This window comes from Caloenas nicobarica, chromosome 3 (genome assembly GCF_036013445.1).
Source record: "Caloenas nicobarica isolate bCalNic1 chromosome 3, bCalNic1.hap1, whole genome shotgun sequence".
Taxonomy (NCBI): Eukaryota; Metazoa; Chordata; class Aves; order Columbiformes; family Columbidae; genus Caloenas; species Caloenas nicobarica.
In genome coordinates this window covers 7976692-7998568 of record NC_088247.1, presented here as the reverse complement: position 1 = coordinate 7998568, position 21877 = coordinate 7976692, and the positions used below count along the sequence as shown (strand labels likewise).

The 21877-nt window shown below is 44.6% G+C and overlaps 1 protein-coding gene across 1 annotated transcript; it reads right to left on the bottom strand.

Annotated features, from left to right (window-relative positions):
• Window positions 1-787: 787 nt before the first annotated feature.
• MRPL19 (mitochondrial ribosomal protein L19) lies at window positions 788-5089 on the bottom strand. Its single transcript, XM_065632064.1, has 6 exons — window positions 4993-5089; window positions 4655-4766; window positions 4008-4126; window positions 3324-3458; window positions 1905-2086; window positions 788-1141 (listed from the first exon to the last, which is right to left on the bottom strand). Exons 1-6 carry the CDS (start codon window positions 5060-5062, stop codon window positions 926-928), a joined length of 834 nt encoding a protein of 277 aa, XP_065488136.1. The 5' UTR covers window positions 5063-5089; the 3' UTR covers window positions 788-925.
• Window positions 5090-21877: the final 16788 nt, after the last annotated feature.

The following is a 21877-nucleotide window of genomic DNA, read 5'->3' as shown; positions in this document are numbered from 1 at the left end:
CAAAGGGCAACAAACCTGGTGAAGATCTGGAGCACAAATCTGATGAGGAGCAGCTGAGGGACCTGGGGCTGTTCAGCCTGGAGAACAGGAGGCTGAGGGGAGACCTGATCGCTGTCTGCAACTGCCTGAAAGGAGGTTGTAGCATGGAGGGGTTGGTCTCTTCTCCCAAGTAACAAGTGATAAGATGAGAGGAAATGGCCTCAGGTTGCACCAGGGAAGGTTCAGATTGGATATTAGGAAAAATTTCTTCATGGAAAAGGTGGTTGGGCATTGAACAGGCTGCCCAGGGCAGTGGTGGAGTCACCATCCCTGAGGGTGTTTAAGAGACATGTAGATGAGGTTCTTAGGGACACGGTTTAGAGGTGGATTTGATCATGTTAGGTTAACAGTTGGAGTTGATGACCTTAAAGGTCTTTTCCAACCTAAATGATTCTATGATCAGAATTTTTTGGTTTTAATGGGTAAACTAAAGAGCACTTACTCTCAGAGCATATGTTTGGCTCAGACATAACTGCTTCCCTGCTGTAGCCCATTTCTGAAGTCACGAGTCAAGCACTTCTACAACTGGCCACTACCCAGACTGTAAAGAGAGAAGCAACAGAAGTATTTGGAAACAACACAACCAACTTGAATGGGTGATCAAAACCCCCCCTTGTTAACTGTAATTTAAAAAAGGAGGCTTCTCACTTCTGGAGAAGGGGTGAGCACAGCATTGCACTCCTCAGAAAAAAAGAGTGGCTGTTTTCAGGAATAGAAAGTTAGTGTTCAGCCACAAAAGTTTGTACACTTTGAAGTTTTCTGGAAAGGTTAACTTTATTGTGTATTTTGCCTATGTATATACAAGACTTGACAAGTAATAATCCATTCAGTATATTCAAAGTAAATAATACTTTTCTCAGTAATTCCTAGACTACAAAAACTGCCACTATTTTTTAAGCTCTTCACTCACTTCTTTCCAAATTTTCTCCTCTATTTTTGAAGTATCATATTCTCGCATCATATCAAACTCTAGCCATGGTTGGCTCCACTTCTGTGCTTTTCTCATTTTTTCTTCAGGTAACTCAAATTTTATTCCTTTTATATTGTATTTTGGCCTTTCCCACCGTTTTGACCATGGTTTAGGTTTCATTCGTACCTGCAGCTAGGGTGAAAGATAAAAAAGAAAAATTAAAAGGTATTAAGTAATCAGAATCTTGTGAACTTAGCAAAAGGTGAGACAACTGCTGCTTTAACAAAAGGAAAGAGAAAACAAACCAATTTGTCAGTATGTTAAGGAGCTACTACTTTACACTGTTAAGAGAAAAGGAATTTTTTGTGTCCACATGACTGTTGTCATAGTATCTTGCAAAACTTTTAAGAGTCTTGATTTATTACACAGTCCTTAAATTGACACATAAAGTGAAGTCATCCTCTGTAGTTCTATTCTGTTCCTTATTAAGGAAAAATAAAAGTAGCATCACAAGGAAAGGGAGGAATGATCACTGTAAATTACTGAGCTACTAGACAACACTCCTTGACAGGGTCTGCTGGTTTCCAGATGTTCTCTGAGACACAGATTTTCAGTGACTTCCAATATTACCCTCATTTCTGACACCTCTATCACTCCCAGATCAGTAACAACGTGAACATTTACATAGAAAAGCTTTCCTCTCTGCACAGTGTCATATAGAGGCATGCGGAGGCCACTACTGCTTGCATGCCTTCTAAATTAACTACCAAGGATCGTAGATGTTTACAATTTCAGCATTCTTTCACTACAAAAATAAAGACTTGCCTTATTTTGTATGCTTTTGTCACCCTGGTAACTAATGTAGCGAAGAGCCGTTTAGTGGCCTCCCAGGATATCAGTCAGACACAGAAGTTTACCTAAATGATCCCCTGCTTTTGAAACATACAGCTCCTACCTTGTTTACAGGAACTTCTTCATGGTCTAAATGAGACACGGGTTTCATATTCATATCAAAAGTACTATATTGAGGGAGGGCATCTCGCAGGTACATCAGGTTGTCATCCAGCCTCTTTTCCAGCTTCAGAACCTCGATCGCCTGGATTCGAGGACTGTACAGTTCATAACATATTTCAACACCTTAAGAGACAGGAAGTCTGGTTTAACGAATGGAATTCACCAGAAATACTAACACCAAATTCCTTCAGTGTCATACATTCCTGTATTATTCAGGAACTGCTTTTCACTTAGACAAAGAACTACCAGTGCTGTCTGCATGTGTGAGTGTACACATGCGTTGTGTCTGCACAGGAAAATGCAGATTTATTTTGGAAGTTAAACCTTGGATAACAAAACGCCTTAAGAAACATTGACTGGCTTAAATTTAAGGAAGAGAGCTTAGTTTTTAAACTTTACTCCCTTTTGGTTACAATGGCTGTTACTTTCTATTTCATTGTATGTGTAATGTATATAAAGAGACACCCACCCCTTTCATACTTGCTCTCAGAACACCAGTATTTACACCTCTCCCCATTCTGTCATAAAACAGAATATGAACCTATTACAAAACTCTGTTCATCTGCTGCATGTTAAACAGTTCATGCATATGGCCCCAGTTATGCAAACACCCAACCCTCAAACCAGGCTAATATAATATTTACATGACTGGCAACAGGCTGCCCAGGCTCAAATATAAGCACCACCACAGCAGATCACATTCAGTCTCCTCAGAATACAGATCTAAAAATCACTAAGTATATAGACAAAAAATTACTAAGCAGTTCCATGTATGATGCAAGGGCTGGAACAGCTCTGCTGTGAGGACAGGCTGAGAGAGTTGGGGTTGTTCAGCCTGGAGAAGGCTCCAGGGAGACCTTATTGTGGTATTTCAGTGCTTAAAAGGGGCCAATAAGAAAGATGGGGACAGACTTTTTATCAGGTCCTGTTGTGATAGGACAAGGGGTGATGTTTTTAAACTAAAAGAGGGGAGATTCAGGCCAGACATGAGGAAGAAATTTTTTACACTGAGGGTGATGAAACACTGGCCAGGTTGCCCAGAGAGGTGGTGGATGCCCCAATCCTGGAGACATCCCAGGCCAGGCTGGACGGGGCTCTGAGCAACCTGATCTGGGTGAAGATGTCCCTGCTCATGGCAGGGGTTGGACTGGATGAGCTTTGAAGGTCCCTTCCAACCCAAACTATTCTATGCTTCTCTACAGTTTTGAATCTGCAGCATCCCCTAGTAGGCAGACTCACTATTTCACTTTATTGTCATCCTCTCCACAGACTAAATTTCTACACCAGATATTCCTTCACATAAAACTTCAACATTTTTTGCGTAACGTTTCCAGCATAATTAGCACAGTTAAAAACCCACCTTGGTCTTCTATAACATTCCGAAGGACAAAGGTAGCACCGAGTCCTTTTCCACCTCTTTGAATGCAGATGCCTACAAACCGGTTGGTTTTGTTGTTGGCGTACGGATCTGCAGTAGTAACAGCGAGTATACTGCCTGCCAAAAAATTAAATTAAAATAGACTGTTCAAGTAAACACATACCAAAATGTGGGGAAAGAGTCACAAAGTGCACACATTTGGTACATTTTGAATATGTTTTATTTTCCATGAAAGCTGCCAGGGACAGAATCAACTTCTAACACACCCTGAATTAATATATGCTAAAGTGATTCTGCAGGCTAACTATGAGGCTTCCTCAGCTTTACACCTCCGTCTTTCATTTTTTACTCTTCGTTATCCAAATTGAATACAAATAATCTAATGTATTTTCCTTTCTTGAGCTTTACTGGAAATCATATGCTAAAGCGCCAGGATTGAAAAAAAACACATAAGAAACACATTAGTATTATACTTTTAATGGGAACTGGATGTAAATATGAAATTAAAATATAAAGTAGTAGGTATAGGAATACAGACTGGTTGAACTAACATACCTGACACTGTGATGTTCTATATGATATTCTGCAATACACAACTACACTTTTACCATCCCACCAGACAAGAAATATTGATGAAATTATGAACGTTCTAGCGCTGTTACTGACCAACATAGAACTCTGGGATGTTGAAGACTTTCCGTCTCTGTATCATATCCTTTCTTTCTAGAAATAATTTAAGAGGATCTATTCTGCCTCTGGGCGGTATAAATTCAGGGCTCAAGAACCTAGAAGAAAATCCAAACTTTTGTTAAGTGTAAAACAAAAGCATTTTGCAACTCCATTTCATGAATAACACAGTTGATCTCAAGGTCTAAGTCAAAGACGCAGGTGTCCCTGTTGCCTTGTGGCACACTGAAGAGATGCACTCCTTTAACAGATAAAAACCTCACACATCAACCCCGAATTTGCCAATCTTTACTGGTACACCTTTTTTCCCCCATTTCACTGCTTTCAAGAACTCTAGAATACAGCATTTTAAGTTTTTTTTTTTTTTTTTTTTTTTAAAGCATATTTCACCAAAAATTATTTTTGCTAGAACTTTGCAAACACTTTTTAGGGAGTAACGCCTTGGAGCTTTAAGAAGGCACTCACACAATCACCTGCCTATCAAGTTCTCTATTAAGTTCCTGTTACATTAGGCCTAGTCTTGTTACATAAGGCCTAGTCGGGTTTCTAAACAACTTTTGTTTCTTTTACCAGCCGGCAGACCCAAACACAAGCCCCCTGTGAGAAGCACCAGCCCCTGTACCCACCTTTTCTCCTCCCTCTGCTTCTGCTTGTCAATAATGACAGGCTTTGGAGGCGGCTGAAATTTTGCCGGCTTTCCATCGCTGCTCATTCGACACCCCGAGAAAGAAAGACATCCTGTAGAAAAAAATAAAATAATTTAAAACCCGCCGTGTTTCCAAGCCGAGCGGCCCCCAGCAGTGGCGCGGTCCCAGATCCCAGTCCCGCAAAGCACCGAGGACACCCCCACACCCTCCCCGGGCAAACACGGGGCGCGCTGAGGGACCGCGGGCAGCCGCTCTCCGCCGCGGGCAGGAGGAGGGCGGCGGGCAGCGGGAGATGAGGGGTCACGGTTGGTGCTCACTGCCGGGCCGGGCGGCGAGGCCCAGCGCCCCCGCGTTCCGCGGCCACAGCCTCCCGCAGGCGACTGCCATGGCGACTGCGGCCGCTTCCGGCCTCTCGGCGCCTGCGCAGAGCGCGGCTACGGCGAGCGCGGCGGGACAAAGTGGCCCCGAGCGCGGAGCGGGGCTGTGGCTGGGGGCGCTTCCCTCCCGTGGCTGCAAAAGGGAGGCGCTGAGCTCGCCTTGGCTCCTGTGCGGCTTTCCCGCACCTAAGGAAAGGGCGCAGGGCTCCTGCGGCTGCTGCCTCCCAGGGTAGCCGCTTGGGTCCTTCAGTCAGGCATCTCTTCAAGGGTGGGAGGAGACAAAGTGGCTCTTTTCACCACCATTCCCTCAAGGAGATTTTGGGTGGGGGAGAAGGACCCAAAAGGAGGATCAGAGAGCGCTCCCGTCCCTAAAGCAGACATGGAAGGGGAGAGGGGCAGGTGCTGTGGCACTGGGTTGCGAAGCTGGAGCTTCCAGTGTGTTGCTGGGCTTGGGAATACAGTGTAGGCTGTCTTGTAGTGGGGGGATCCATCACAGGTTATTGACGCTGGCTTTGCTGCACAAAAGTGGTTGTGTGGTTTCCAGAAACACACTCCTGGGCGCTTTCATGATAGCCTCAGCTAATGATTTTTTATGAGCCTCTGTCCGTAGCTCGGGTAACCTGCAGTCCCAGTGATTTCAGAGAATCGCAGAATCATTCTGGTTGGAAGAGACCCTCTAGATCATCGAGTCCAACTCAAGCTAACTCTGGCACTAAACCATGTTCCTAAGAACCCCGTCTATGCGCCTTTTAAACCCCTCCAGGGATGGTGACTCCACCACTGCCCTGGGCAGCCTGTTCCAATGCCCGACAACCCTTTTGTGGCAGATGCACTCGACCTCCCCTCAGCCAAACCAGCAGCAGTTTGGTCCAGACTCCACAGGAGGGAAGGGCCTGAGCCATAGCCAGGCCAAGAACTCCTTCCAGGAGACCCACAAGGAAGCAGAACGGCGCACCGAACGCTGGTAACTTGTGGGCGCAGTGAGTCTCGTGCAGACTTTTCCTACTGTATGCAATTTGACTACGAGTCAACCACTTCATTCTATAAATATGACAGCCAGGATGAGCCCACTTTGAGCTCTCCGTGCTAAATAAGTGAGCTGTATGGCAATGGTTTTACTACTCATAGGTCAGTGGATGAACCCAATTTAAGTTCAATATTAGTCATTAAGCTTAAGTAGATGCATACTGATTGTAATGGATTATTTAGAAATATAAGGTTGTATGATTTTTAATATACTCTTTGATTCATTTTACTTGGTAGACTAGATTTGCTAAAATTTTAGCAAGGGCAACTGCAGACTACACTAAACGCTTGCAAGATAAAATCCAGCTTGCATTTTGTCGGGAAGGATGGAACTGACTGGGAAAAAACGACCCAAGGCTAATGCAGAGACATTATAGACATCTGCAAAGTGGGGCCTATTTTGCACTTCGCTGAGAAGAAAGGATTTCTCCAGACAAAATGGCACCTTCGAGGATATGGACCAAAAACAATGTTTACAACCGAACAAAACAAAGGCCCATGTGGAATCAGAGAAAAAAGGTACAATGGGGAGCAAAAGAACCTGGTGGTGAAATATTGCTATTGGACTAAATCGTGATGTGAATGGTCTGTAAAGATGTAAAAGTTTGTAGTTTTCTATGCTTGGGCGGACCTCTGTGCAGGTACCCAGCTTGAGCCAGCCCTTCTGCTATTCTACTCCATTAAATTTTTTATTTTCTGAGAATTTTGTTTCCTGAGAGTCTGTTTTGCATGTGGTTAAGGGCCTCGCCTGAAAGTTTGCCACTGGAGCTTTAAAAATAGGCTCCAGAGTGAACGGTTATCAGGGAGAGAAGAATCCTGAATGTTTGCACCGCTATGGATATGGCCTCGCCTGAGAGTTTGCCTCCGGAGCTCCAAGACACAGCCCCTGGAGTGAACGGTTATCAGGGAGGGAAGATGCCTGGAAGTTTGCTTCGTGAAAGGATACAGGCACCTGGAGAGAAGGTCAGCAGCATTCAGCTTGGCATATTTCTCCCATGCAGTAAATAATAGAGTGAACCTGTCACTGAACTCTTTTTAAGTCACGCTTCTTTTTAAGCAATCTAAACATCGTTCTGCAGCAAGAAGAACCCTAAAATTACTCCCCCGCAACACCTTTCCATGAAGAAATTTTTCTTAATATCTAATCTGAACCTTCTCTGGCACAACTTGAGGCCATTTCCTCTCATCCCATCACTTGCTACTTGGGAGAAGAGACCAACCCCCTCCATGCTCCAACCTCCTTTCAGGCAGTTGCAGACAGCGATCAGGTCTCCCCTCAGCCTCCTGTTCTCCAGGCTGAACAGCCCCAGGTCCCTCAGCCGCTTCTCATCACACTTGTGCTTCAGACCCCTCACCAGCTTCATTGCCCTTCTCTGAATTCGCTCCAGCACTTCAGTGTCTGTCTTATGATGAGGGGCCCAAAACTGACCCCAGGATCTGAGGTGCGGCCTCACCAGCGCCCAGCACAGTGGCGCAATCACTTCTCTGGTCCTGCTGGCCGCACTATTCCTGATACAAGCCAGGATGCTGTTGGCCTCTTTGGCCACCTGGGCACACTGCTGGCTCATGTTCAGCCAGTTGTTGACCAACACCCCCAGCTCCTTTTCTGTCAGGCAGCTTTCTAGGCTTGCCTTTTCACCATGGTTAGTTCAGAAATTATTACATACATTGGTATTGTTGAGCTACTTTTACCATGTTTATTTGTCAGATTTCCTCAGGTGTCAGTAACAGCCTGGATTCAATTAGCAGCTACACAGGCAGGAGAGAGTCAATGCTTGAATTCAGAGTGCGGACCTATTAAATAACACCCCACTATTTAAACTTCGCAGAGATTCACTTCAAAATGTGCCTGACCTCATCAACTGATTAGATCAATCATGTTATCTGTGATGTTCCCCCAGCCCCTTTTATTGGTAGCAGCTGACTTTGTAGGCCTGCCCGAGCCCCCACATTAACGAGAGTTATCTTCTAGTTTGGGATCAGCTGTTTGGTTTCTTAACTGTGCTTTAGAAGATGATAGGGTGTGCAGAAGACAAGTCGCAGTGTTTCTCGATAATCTGCGGATCTGACACAGGAGCGAGTTAATAATCAGGACAAGATAGGACAGAAGAGGGCACTCTAATCCTTAAAATACAAAAAAAAGTTTCCACCAACACTGAGCACACCACTTGAAGCAAAGATTGCTTCTCAAGATTATTCTTTTTTTTTTTTTTTTTTTTTGAGTTGTTGTTACCACCTAAGCAGTATTAAAAAGGAACTCAGCTTGAGCTTCTTTACTGATCAGGTCAGATAGAGTAGAGGAAGAACTGCTTTCCTACTTTTCTATATAACAAAAGCTATGAAAATGTGGATCACTTTACAGTCCCACAAGTTAATAATTTCTGTAAAAAGCTTCTTGGAGTAGGATTAAATTCATAAATGTATCACTGTCCTCTGGTGATCTAGCAAAGATTAAACAGACTTTGAGACTTCTCTGGATTAATTCTGTTTGAGTTGACCATATTTCTAGTTCTCCCTGTCAGGTCCTGGGGAAGCTCGCTTATGGTTCCTTACTACTACCATAAAAAATTTATCTGTGACTGCTTGCTCAGCTTGAGTTACAGCCCCCTATTACTAAGTGTGTGTCTTCCTCTCAGGATGTCATGGTCAAGTCACTCTTTAAGTTCTTTTTATTAGAAGTTTTGGCTGAATCTACCGTGGAGGAGCAGGGATGTCCCACACAGCACACTGTAGATGTTTCCACAGTGCCTGGGCAGTTGTGGCTCAATCTGGGGTTGCTGTGCCCTGCAGGTCTTTTTTGTTCACACCAAGATGCACTGCAGTTCTCTGCCTGAGCATCTGAGTTTCCTTGGGAAGGAAACCTAGACAGGTAGAAAATAGTGCTTAGCCCGATCTCCTCTCATTCATGGAAGGAGAATGGGGCCAAGGTCTTCCATTAAATGTCATCCTTTATGTTACTTTATCTTCCAGAAACTCGATACCCTTCTTGAACTGTTTGTTTCAAAACTGAACATGGCAGTTCAGTGGTGGTAACAGTTGTCCCAAATACAGAGATAATGATAGGTCAGTCTTCAGCTGTGTTTATATCAGTACTGAGGTAGCCCTTTTGGCTGCAATGTTCTGTTGAGAGGTTGGGTTCAGTCAGTTATCCATCTGGACATGATCTCACCTTCAGCCTCTTTCAAAGTCAAATATCTTTTGGCAAGGGCATTTCAATGACCTGTCTTCCTCCCCTGATGTTTGTGTCATTGCAGATGTATCAATAAAGATGATGTCTTCTCTTTCAGATCTTCAGTATAACTGATCCCTCTTGGACCTACGTAGAAACACAATTCCTTGCTAAAGACTTCACTGAATGGTGATTGTGTTCATCAGAGGAAAAAGGGCAGATGTTTAGGGACTATCGCGGAATGAAGGAGACCTGCCTTGTGTTTTGCTCCACTCTTTCTTCGTGACTTTGAGCCGTTCATTTTTGTTCTCTGTGCGTTAGCTCATATTTTACAGTGAGGGTGGTAGAATACTGGTTGACCAGAGAGGTGGTGGATGCCCCATCCCTGCAGACATCCCAGGCCAGGCTGGACGGGGCACTGAGCAACCTGACCTGGGTGAAGATGTCCCTGCTCATGGCAGGGGTGGCACTGGATGAGCTTTGAAGGTCCTTTCCAACCCAAACTATTCTATGATTCTATGATCTTTGTTGTAGACATGAAAGCCTGAAAAACTGACCTTCTCAGATTGTATGCTGCTTTTGGCCAGAAAGTGAAGGGTGTATATATTTCTGATGTGGAGATGTTAGACAGGCCATACCAGTGTTGTCTCAGAAGGAGTTCAGAGACAGCTACTTGAGGTCTAGGACACATCTGTGTTTATGTGACACTGAATGTGACTTGAGAAACCCCAAAACCTGTTGCAAGCATTGGGGCAGAGCTCTTACTCGGAGTTATATGAACACAGCAGGCTGCTTCCTGGCTCAAGCTGACCTGCCTGCCTGCCTGCATCTAGCCCACGCTGTCTGGATTTTAACCTACTCATGTTCCCATGAGGCCAGGGACGTGGTGCATCTGTCCCAGCATACTTGTATGCATCATTCTCTGCAGCACTGGGATGAAGGCTGTCAAAAATCACCTTCTGAAACGGACCTCATTGCAGTCTGAAATTCCAGAGATTTCTTCTGAACACCTGAGGCCACGTTGCAGCAGCCCCAACACAGCTGTCTGTGGAGTGTCAGAGGGTGTGAAGAAGGGAGTGAATTTTCATGTTTCCTGAGGGAACTTGGGTGTCTTTTTAGAGGAAACACAGCAAAAAGTGATAACACCTGCTGTTATTGTTATTATGTCTTCAAACAGGAAGAGGTGTCTACAGGGGGCTGAGCTGCTCTGGAGATGTGCTCTGTTGTGCATTCAGGGTTGAGAAGAGGCAATTTGATCTCCCTAGATTCCAAAAGAAGTGAGGCTGGCTCATGGAGGGTCTTTCCCACCTCATCCTCGCTGTGTGTCCAGAAAACACCCGTGGTCATCTCCTTCATGTATGGGAACGAGCACTGGCTCAATACAGACCTCAGGGCTTGGCACAGTTTGGTTTCAGGTAGATTTGAAAGTGGAAATATTGCATTTGATAATTCATTTTAAAAACCTTATTTTGGTATTTGTTACCTCAGGAGTGAAACTCCTTCCCCTGACATTTATGGAACGGTGTGGCACAAATGCATCACTCATCCTCTCATCTGTGTTTCGTTGGTTTGTACAATTGTAACACCAGCTACAGAGCCTAGAAATGATCCCTGCTCACTGAGGAGTCACCCAAATGTCAGAGTGGGAGGAAGAAAGGTTAAAGGGTGAATCCCCGCAAGCATTCAATATGCCCTTATGGCTAGGAGATGCTGGGCTGATATCTGGTACTTCTGAGTGTCTCCTGATCTGCTTTTCCAGAAGAGAAATGGAGGCCCAAGGAAGCCAACTGGAAGGACGAGGACAGACTCCACAGTGTGGAGTAGCTCCACTGGTCCATGGCTTGTGTGGTGCCAACTTCCCGAGAAAAGCAGCCCAGAGTCTGCTTTTGTCCTAGCTAAATTGTCAAGCATTGGAACAGGCTGCCCAGGGAAGTGGTGGAGTCACCATCCCTGGAGGTTTTTAAAAGATGTGTAGATGTGGCACTTAGGGACATGGTTTAGTGCCAGAGTTAGGTTATGGTTGGACTTGATGACCTAGAGGGCCTTTTCCAACCAAAATGATTCTGTGATTCTAAATCCTGCTGTAGCCTTAGCAGTGGCTGGTGGAGCAGCCATAGCTCCCTGCAGACTGAGGCGACATGTGCATCACATAGTCCAAGGGTATTTGAGTCCTTCAGGCTCTCCTGCAAAACTGTGTCAGCACGGGCACAAGGCAATGCACGCATTCCTCTCCGTCCTGTTTATCCTGGATATCAAACCAGCACTATAAGCTACCCTAGAAAGCTTTGAGTATAGTGGATTTTAATAGAATATTTAAACAATCTGATGACAGCTCTAGTCTTTCTGGAAGCTTCCGTTTAATGAGAACGGAGTTGTTGGTTAGCTTAAGGTGAGTTGACCTTGCTGAAATCTAATAAGCGGAGCGATCTCAAAATGTTGCTTAAAATAATCTACTGTGCCAGACCCTCCTGACTTGAACAGCTGTTCATTAAGGCAGCCATCAAACATCCACAATTACATTTTTTACCTTACTGTAGAGCAAGCAAAGAGGAGAGGCAGGGCTGTTCTTCAGACACAGCATCCTAGCACCGAGCTTGGAGAAGCGATGGACTGGAAAATCTTCAGCCCGTTCTGTCAAAACACCCCCAGGCCTCGGTTGTTTTGGAGTGTACATCCTGTTGGAGCCACGTGGTGCAGTTGACCCTGCCAGACCAACTGCATGTTCTCCCCTTCTCAAGCAGCTGCTGGAGAAGTGATTACATCTGCTCCCCTGAGCCCAGGGCTCCTGGACTGCCTCTGGCAATGGGCATGGCTTTCATGGCACATCAGCAGTGTGTTCATGCACACCTATTTTCTTCCATTTCCTTTCCTCTTTGTTGGGTTCTAGCCCTGAAGGAGAAATTGCTATTGTATAACCTTTACGGGAGAATAAAAAAACAGGTGCCAATGATTTCTATCAGGGTACAAGTTAGACATTAAATATTAACTGGTCTGTTGGCAGCTTTGCCAGTGTCTCAGTAGGTACTGGTCCTGTATTCAGAGTCAGAAGTGTCTTTAAATTCGTCTTGGAATCTGCGTTGTCTTTAGATCATCAAGAATTCAATATGTGACTGGCCTTGCAGCATCTTTTGGGGTTTTTGCTCTTGGTTGTGTCTCCACTCAGTATTGAGTTCCCTATGGGATGCCTGGCACCCTTACAGCTTTCAGAAGAGACAGCATCAGTGGCTTATTTCAGCATCCATGAAACACTCGATTCTCCTGATTTTCTGATTCAGTAAGACATTTTTAAGAGGAATTGAATCTAATATGGAAGCTAATGTTGAGAAGAATCTAAAGTAGACTCAAATACTTTGTGTAGAAGACAGGTATAGTGTTGCTTCAGAGGTTACATGAGTAAGACATTATGAGTTTGGAAGAGGATGAAGAGTGTGTGACAAAGTAAGATTAAGTTCAGTAAATGGTACCAGAGGCCTTTCCCTTAGACAATGAATTCTTGGATCCTCTTGAATCCTGTGTGGGTCCAGACACCAAGGGGTGTCTGTCTCCCGAAGTTACCGTAGTGTAAGTGATGGAGGGTGAGTCTCTGGAGACATCTTATAGAACACTGCACCAGAAATACCATCAAACAAATAACTCGTTGATCAGTCCAGGCAGCTCCTTCAGTACCGATGTCAAACTGAAAGATAACTCTTGGGTTGGGAGCATCTACTTCATTCCAGAAATCAGAGGTACTGGCCTTCAGAAACGGTCTGGAACATCTTGAAAACCTAAAGATATCACAAAGTTGAACATCCTCATCCTGCTTCCTGAGATGCTTAAAAAAACCCCAACAATAAAAATGAATTATGAAAGAAATCCCATTCATCTTGAAAGGCAAGTGTAATCTAAAGACTGATGGCTGAACTCCCAGGTACCTTTGCATTTCATAGAGTCAATATTTGTTCTTTCTCCATTTATAACCCCATTACTCTCTCTCGGTGGGCAGGAGATTTCAAAGGGAGACCATTTGTTTTCCTTGATTAATGCATTAATACTAGTGGTTTGTCATAGTAAATTACACCTACTATCACAACCTCCTCATGCAGGAGAAAAAGCCAGCCAAAAATTTACGATCAAATTGCTCAAAGTCACAGATTCTCATTATTTTAAACAAAGCAAGCCAACTTCTGCTCTTCATTACTGTGCGAACAATGACTGAACAGGAGAAAATGTGATCCAATATCCTTTGTTTTGCAAAAACCCTTTAGAAATCGTCACATTATTTTCCACTACACTGGTTCAATTGCGTGCAGTATTAATGCATGAAGATAGGTGGGAGAGAGAAACTGCTGCTTCATCTTATGTCTCACTTTTGGCTTCCCCTGCATTCACAGCAGGGCTTTCACCTGAGAACTGGGCTTACAAGCTTTGTGTCTCTGCCTTCTCCTCCACAGGGGCAGCAGCAGCTATCAACTCTGGCTTCCTAAAACAGCTGAAGAAGGCTTCAGTTCTCCTAGGTATTCATAACAGCATTTGTGGCAATCTTCTTTTGATGAAAACCAAACTGCCTGAAATCAGCACCTAGGACTGGGACTCCTTTCATGAACACAGCTGCTTTTCCTTTAATGTCAGAAGGTGCATTTTGCAGAAGGGGGGGTGCTGTGTTGGGGCAGATTCAGTGAGCTGAAAATAAATTATTTTACCTGTCACTGCAGAACGGGAGAAGGTGGCTAGTTATGTATGTCCAAGATGGGGTTGGCAAGTGAAGCAAGAAATTATCAGCAGTGTAGTAATAAATAGAAAAGATTCTCCATGGGCAAGAGCATCTTAGGTTAAGAACAGCTGTGGAAAGGCTGTGCGTGAAATAACACCCAGGGGATAACTGCAGAACAGGGCAGAGAACAAGCACCAGAGTGGTGGGCTGGGAGGGTGATGCTGGCTTGTCAATCTATCGCAAAAGGCTGGTCCAGCAAAAATCAAAAAGGGGTTGAAAACTGGGTGGGGTCTTGTCCCCTTTTACCTCAGCTGAGGTGTTTCTGAGGCAAGTTATTTGTGTATAGAAATGCCACCTTCTATACTAGTCTTTGCAAAAAAAAAAAAAAAAAAAAAAGCCAGCTGTGTAGCCTCCTTCCTTTGTGTTCTTTGTAGCTGGTCCAAAAAGAACGTTGCTGCGTTAGGTATCAGTGATGTGTCTTCCAGCCAGGTGCCCAGAGACAATGGATGCAGTAAAATCTCAGTCTGAGCTTTCTGTGGTGGGAAGCCTCTTGCCCTAGAAGCAAGTTATTAGTAACTGGAATTCCCTAATGTGGGTTTCGTGGCTACAGAGTGCAAAGGTTTGAATGGCTTGAACTTCAGTGCCGTTGTAAGTTCCTTAGGCTGTTTTAGATGACATAGTCTAGCACTGTCTGCAATGCCCAGCACAGCTGGTCTCTGTCACTGGATAGTCTCTTGAGACCACTGTAAACCAAACAGCTGGTGATATTATTGTCCTCAGTACTTAAATGCATGTGAATGCATACAATTACTCTTGAAACAGTCCTTTAAAATAGAAGATTAAAAAGGAAAAGAAAATGTATTTTTAAGCACACGTGAAAGGACAACATAAACCTGTTCTTCTTTTTGCAAATGGCAGACCTAGTCCATTGTTGAATTTGCACTGAAGCCAGTGAAATTACACTTGGGATTAATTCTATCCATTCAGCAGAAAGGCATTTCCTCTGGTTCCCTTTGATTTCTTACCAGTTTGTGATATGTGAGCCAGAGATTTTTTGTGTAACTTTCTCTTGGTACAAAAATGAGGGAAATACCCTGTGCCCTTAGGCAATTATAAGCCTGAAGTGAAAGCTGATCTATCCAAGTTATTCTGGAAAGAGATTTGCTCTCTGTATGTTCTTCACACATTCTTCTCTGACTTCCATTACATCTGTCCTTTAATAAAGAGAACATTGGAACGTGTTAAGCTTCAGTGAAATTGCTTTCCTGCAATCTAGAATTGTTCAAATCCACCCATGATCAAAGACGTGAGTATGTGAGGAACTTAGAGAGCTGTATTATTGGTTCACTCTCACAGGAGAAGACAGTCCTGGCCCTGAACCAGGGAAGCCAAGAAGAAGTTTTCCATTGACTTCACCAGCTCAGACTTGAGCCCAGTCTCTGTTGAACGCCCCTGTAGGAATGGTCTATCCTGGTGACTGCTCTAGTAGGTGGGAGCACAGCAGGCAGCAGCCTGGGCTGTAGCTGTGCTGGAGTCTGGAGGTGGGACTGCCAGATGCACTGTCATGCCTGGGCAGCTCTATCAGGCCTGCCTGGGTCACAAGATGGAGAAGATGCTGTGACACTGGCAGGTTGTACCAGTCTGCCCCAGGTTCAGGGATGTTTATTCAGTTCTTAGCCCATGCTACTGCATCTTCACCATAGCTGTTAAGAACTTCTGAAACACTGGTGAGACTTTTAACGCACATCATCTGTCATGGTGGAGCACCGGAACAGGCTCCCCAGGGAGGTGTCATGGCCCCAAGCTGACAGTGTTCAAGAAGAGACTGGACAACGTCCTCAGACACACGGTGTGAACTGTGGGGTTGTCCTGTGCAGGGACAGGAGTTGGACTTGATGATCCTTGTGGGTCCTTCCAACTCAGGATATTCTACGATTGGTTCTATGACATTCATGCTACTAAACTCCTTCCTGCCTGTTGGGAATGGTCAAAGTCCCTCCTGACTTGCAGACCATGCTCAGGAATTGTCTGGTTGCCAGGTGGCCTGGGTCAAAAGCATGCCAAGGACTAGTCCAGCAGGTAACTGTAACCAGAGGAGTTGTACTGTAAGTGTCCTTGCTTGGTTCAGCTTATTACTGTAGATGTGGATGTGATGCAAAGGTATCATGGCCATGCTTGGAAACAATTGGTTTTGTGGGGAAAAAAATGGTCTCTGGCAATGAAAATGTTTTTCCCAATGTAAATACCCATTGTAAATTATAACTGTTGCTGCAATATGGATGGGGTGTGATTGTCTGTAGGGGACATGTGCCCATGAGGGACAGGAGAATATGGGGTAACGCTGAAGGACTTTTTTATTGTCCTTCATGCTCCTGCACTTGCATGCCCCCAAGGTGGAGTCCATGGGACTCGTGAGGTTTGGGATAGGTGCCTGTGGTATCATCTTAAGGATCATTTTAAGGATGAATGTTGAGATGCTTACCGGTTTGTATCAAATTGCATTAGGGCATGTTTCTCCCACATGACAAGCAGAGAACTTCCAGACAAGTAAATCTGAGGAAGAATTCTATTTCCTGTGGAAATGAATGACAATGTAAGTTATCTGCAGGGATTGGTAGTAAAACAGGAAACAAAACGGAAAAACATTGTGGAGATTAAAAGGGGTCTGTAACCTTAAGTGATTCACACCTTTGTAGCAGCAGGATAGAGACAATTCTCCATTGGTCGCCATAGGTGAGATAATAGAAAAAAACTTACTGCTGCTCACTTTGAACCAGCTGGGATATCTCTGCTCTTCAAAGCAAGGATATCTTCAGGTGTAAAATTCAGCCTCTTATCTAACCAGCACTCCCAGAGAGCTATAGAGCATACTAAAGGAAAGATTATAGTGGCAAAAGAAAGCCAGTATGTAGCATCATCCAACTGATGGAGAAATCTTCCCAAGAAAACTGTTAGAAGACTAATCAGTCAGGTCAAGTAGGAGAGCAGCTTCATGTTACAGATATAAGAAGCCAGTGCAAGTCCTGAAGGTCTCAGTGAACTTGAGGGTCTCAGCCGAGTGCTTTGTGCCTGCACAGCAAAAAATCTCAGGGAGCAACATCCAAACAGGAGGACAGATGAAACACAGAGAAAAGGAAGGATCCACTTCACAGCTGAGGAATTCTGATCCTTGAAATCCTTGTTTCTTGAAATCCTTATGTGACTCACAGTGGAGTACAAAGGTGAAGTATGAAGGTGACTCCAAATCCCTATAGTTCTAGTACAGTGATTAACCCAAGAACATCTTGTACACAAGGCACCAACTAAAAACAATTGGATATGCTGGTTTCAGATACAGCACCAGACTGCACGGTGTCCTCTAATGTAGAACATGGTGTCACTATACTAAGGAGAACTCCAGCTGAGAGGTTTCAACATCAATTACTTGGTGCAGACATGAGAAGTTTTTCAGCTTTGTTGTGGATCACTTTGTAGTCTCCAAATATTTTATTTTTGACATTTTTGTGCACTGGAGGATTTTGCATCACTCTTTACAACATTTCTCGATGTTTTTAGTGAGATAAATGCATCACTTGGGGCCTTTGCTCTATACAGAATTATGTTAAAGCAACACCCTCACTCCAAACCTATCCCACTATGCAGCAAAGCCCCCCAGGATTTATATTTGTTTTGTAAACTGGAGTGATTGAGTGACACAAAATGTGAAACTTCAAAGGCTTATCAGTTTGAATGCTCTGCACAGCTGTTGTTTAACATTGAATATAGAGACAGGGGAGGACTTTACTTGTGAGATACTTGGTATTGTATTGCAAAACTGCATTATGTGAAGTCCTGTGCCTTCAAATTGATGAAAGCAAACAGTGCTTACTTCCATGAGTAACCTCATCTGTTTCCATAAGGCACTCTTAGGGGAAAGATCAAAAAAAAAGAAGAACAAAGAGCTGTACTATGCTGCAAACTTTGCTATTTTCTATTTGAACCTCTGTTCACCCAGTTTAGATGTATTTCTATAGGTATCAATGCACATATATTTCGTCATTAATTTACATTCATTTACAAGAAGGCAGCATCGCTAATTGGAAAGATCTCTAACTAGATTTAAGATTAAAAGTATTTGATCTTTTCTCATCTCTGACAGTTTCCCCTGGCTGACCTCAAAAAAGTATTGACCTCAAACATATGACTGGGCTTTGTCCATGTATGAAATGGAAGAATGCAATGGTGGTCTTTTGGGGAGAGCTTTGAGACCTTATGGAAAACACAGTAAGAAGTGAGTAATGTTATTGGGGTTCAGAAAGCAAGACTAGTCTTAGCACATTTGTACAAATACAGCTGCTTGTGACCGTGTAAACTAACGTAGCTTCAAGCCTACATACGGTTCTCTAGCTGAAAGCTAATTCTGGTCCATCTCTTTTTGCAATCAGCTCTTCTTCAAGCTGTTAATGGTTTAGTCAGTGAGGCAGAGGTTCGTGGTGTGGAGTCAGTGAAAAATAGGAAAGCATTACCAAAAATCAGCCCTAGAAGGCAGCAAGATCAGCACGTGCATTAAACTGGGAATCATCCTAACTGGGTCCATTCATGATTGCCATTTATAGACTGGGTGATGCTGGGATGAGAAAATTGTATGGTGAATTGATGACTTCTCAGTGCCTCAGTTTCCCCAGTTGCAGTTGTACTTAAGTGCATTTAAAGCACTTTGGGAATTTGCATGCGTTTTTCAGATATTACAGTTTTACATGTCGCAGGAGGAGGAGAGGACCTGCAAGACAGAGGAATACAGAAGGAGAAAGAACAATGCAATTAAGTATCATGGTCAAAAAGGAAGACTGAGTTACCGTTGTTAAGCATCCCGGACTAAAGCCACTTTGGGATTCAGGTGACTAAGTCCTGGATTAGCTCTGGCTGGAGAAGTCCCCGGTTCTCCCCGAAGGTGGGGCTGGTTGGTGTCCCTGCTCCTCAGTGATGAGTGGGTATTGCAGGGGAAGGTGAGAAGTGCTGAGCTCAGGCCCAGGCTCTGAGTATGTAACTCAGTGCTATGGACTTCTTAGCTTCTTAAACTGCTTTTTGCCATGACCAAGAAGGTATTAAAACCCAGCTCGGGCACAAGACTCCGTCTTCTGGAGGCAGGGAGCGTGTTTGAGTATACCCAGACTGTCGTATCTAAAAGCAGTCGTTCTCCATAGTTACTCTATGAAGAGAAAGAGCACAAACAATCATTCCTCCAAGCTAAGATGTAATGCTGAACTGCATCAGTACCAGCCTGTTCCTGCTTCTGGGTAGCTTTGGGGACAAGGGATCCAAGAGATTGTGTATCATCATATGCATTATTACCTATTCCCAGGAGATGTATATAAGGCATGGCTGGATTTCAAGGGCCATTATTCCATTGGTGTCCTCTTGATTCATGTTTACCCCATGAGACTGTCCATGACAGAGAGTCCATCCTTTGTCTGTGCTGCAGTTGGGACAGGTGGCCTCTTTCTGCTTGAAACACGCAGCTGACGTTCCCACATACCCTAAGGAATAAGGACATTATGGAGATGGACTTTAACTGAATTGCCTGTTTCTCAAGGGCTGATATATAGGTGGCATTTTTTTTAATTTTCTTTTTTTATTTTATTTTAGCAAGAGCCGCTTTCTGCTTTCCTTTTGGAAGGCATCTTTATAAACTTGCTTAAAAACAAAGCCCTCACATGACACTGATGTAAACTTCCCTCCTCTGGTTTGACTATATTAACAATAACCTAAAGGGCTGCTCAAGCACACTTCCCATGTTTAGCTTTAAACCTTTTTGTCACCAGAGTTTTTTTCTTCACCATATACTGAGTCAGCCAAACCTAATTACCCTTTAATTAGGAAAATCAACACCTGCTAACAGGGTGGGCTCTTTTCAGCAAACAGTGCTTCCCTTTTCCAGAGCTCTGATAAATTTCCAGGGGCTCTATTATTTCTTTGTCCTGCTCATAAGGAGCTTTGACTGATAATCTACTAATGGGGATGGTTATTTTGTGCTTATAAGGCAATAGTGGTGAATCTTCCTCTTGGCAAGGGCAGCAAAACTAGGTAAGACAAGAATGATATGTAGATACCAGGAGCCAAATATCCTGATCGTTTCTCTTTAAAACTTAGGTCAGCCCTGGAAGCTATGGGTGAGAGAGGTCTGGCATGTGGGATTAAAGTCTCAGGTGAAACAAAGAGTAAGGCAGCTCAGAGAAGTTCCTGGTCTTTGATCTTGCATAGGCAACCCTCTGCAAAAAGGTGAGGTGGCAGGATTGTCTAATGAGACTGGGTTGTACAAAGCCTGCTGGACTCCAGGGTATGTCTGTACTGTCAGGTCAACCCAGAGCCACCACTGTCCTTGAGAGGTGACTCATTGCACCTTCGCTGTAGATCCTCAGTGTGCGAAGAGCTGTTTGTGGGGAGGAAGGTTGCTTAGGTGCAATTCAGGCCAGACCAGCCTCTTGTTCATGTGTTCTGGATGGATGGGGTATAGATGGGATTCAAGCTCAAACTCAGTATTTCCCACACTACCTTCATCCTCAGTGTGGCTGGCTGGAACTTGGGCAAGTGGCTGTATGGACAGAAAGCAGATGGGGCCACAGGATTTATAGCTCACCTTGAAGTTTGCTTTTAGCACACAAACCATTCCAGGACATATTTCTGGTGGAAACAATGACTATGGTATTCATGACAGCACTCTTGAAAATGTCTTTCACTTATAATCTGACAGCCAGTCTGATTTTTGTCTGAGAACAGCTGAAACATAATCAGAAATTTCAGCATAAGAAACTTTTCATAAGTGCACTCATCTTTGGGCTGAAGCCACTTACACTTATTTTCAGCTCTAAGGTGAATGTTTTTGGAAAGTTTTGCTTAATTCTGCATGGATGAACAGGACAGAGGAACGAAAAACAGTGGTTGTTTTCCTTGGATATTCCCACTCAGGTCATTTTTGCTGGTAGAAGCTGCAGCTTTGTTCATAGAATCATTGAAGCTTAGAAAGTCCTGAGTTGGAAGGGACCCACAAGGATCATCAAGTCCAACTCCTCTCCCTGCACAGGACAACCCCACAGTTCACACCGTGTGTCTGAGGACGTTGTCCAGTGTCTTCTTGAACACTGTCAGGCTTGGAGCCGTGACACCTCCCTGGGGAGCCTGTTCCAGTGTCCAGCACCCTCTGGGTGAAGAACCTTTTCCTCGTGTCCAGGGCACAGGGGTCCAGTGGGATAGAGGCAGCCTGACGTGACTGGTTGCTGTCAAAAGGAAGGAGGATTTTGGATATGTGGGCTGATACCAGATCCAGCCCTGCAATGAGATCCAGGAGAGTTTGATCCCTGGGCCAAAGTCTCCTCCATTGTAGGATCAGCTCAGTGGTGAACGCAGCTGAAGAATTGTCCTGTCACCTATCTGGCAGGACACCACTGCTCACACTGATTTCAGCTGCAGCTACAAATACGTGTCGCTCTAAAAATCCTTATGAATTCAGGCATATATTTCAGGCTCCCTCCTTTGAAAATACTGCCCATCCATCCTTCTGTCTGTCTGCACCGGAGAGACAAGATCCCCGGGTGTCTAAAACAACAGCAACCGTGCTTCTCCAAGGCACCCCCCCCGGCTCCCCCCGCCTCTAACAGCTTGCGGTGCCGCTGCTGGACAGCCTGCAGCAAATTTGGGGGAAGCGGTGGCTTTTAGGACCCTGGGACCTCCGCCAAGGCTCAGGTAGGTCTGTCTCATTTGTCAGCCTCTCTGAGCCGGGTTCATTCACTCCCGGGGATGCGTGTGTGTGAGCCCGGGTGTGCGCCCAGTGCTCCCCCGGCCCCGCCGCGATCCTGCCCCGCCATGGGACCGACACTCTCCTGCGGGCGATGAGTGCTGGGCTGGGGCAGAAAGCGCTTTCCTTCTCTCTGGGAGCGAACCAGCCGTGAGGATACTTAAGG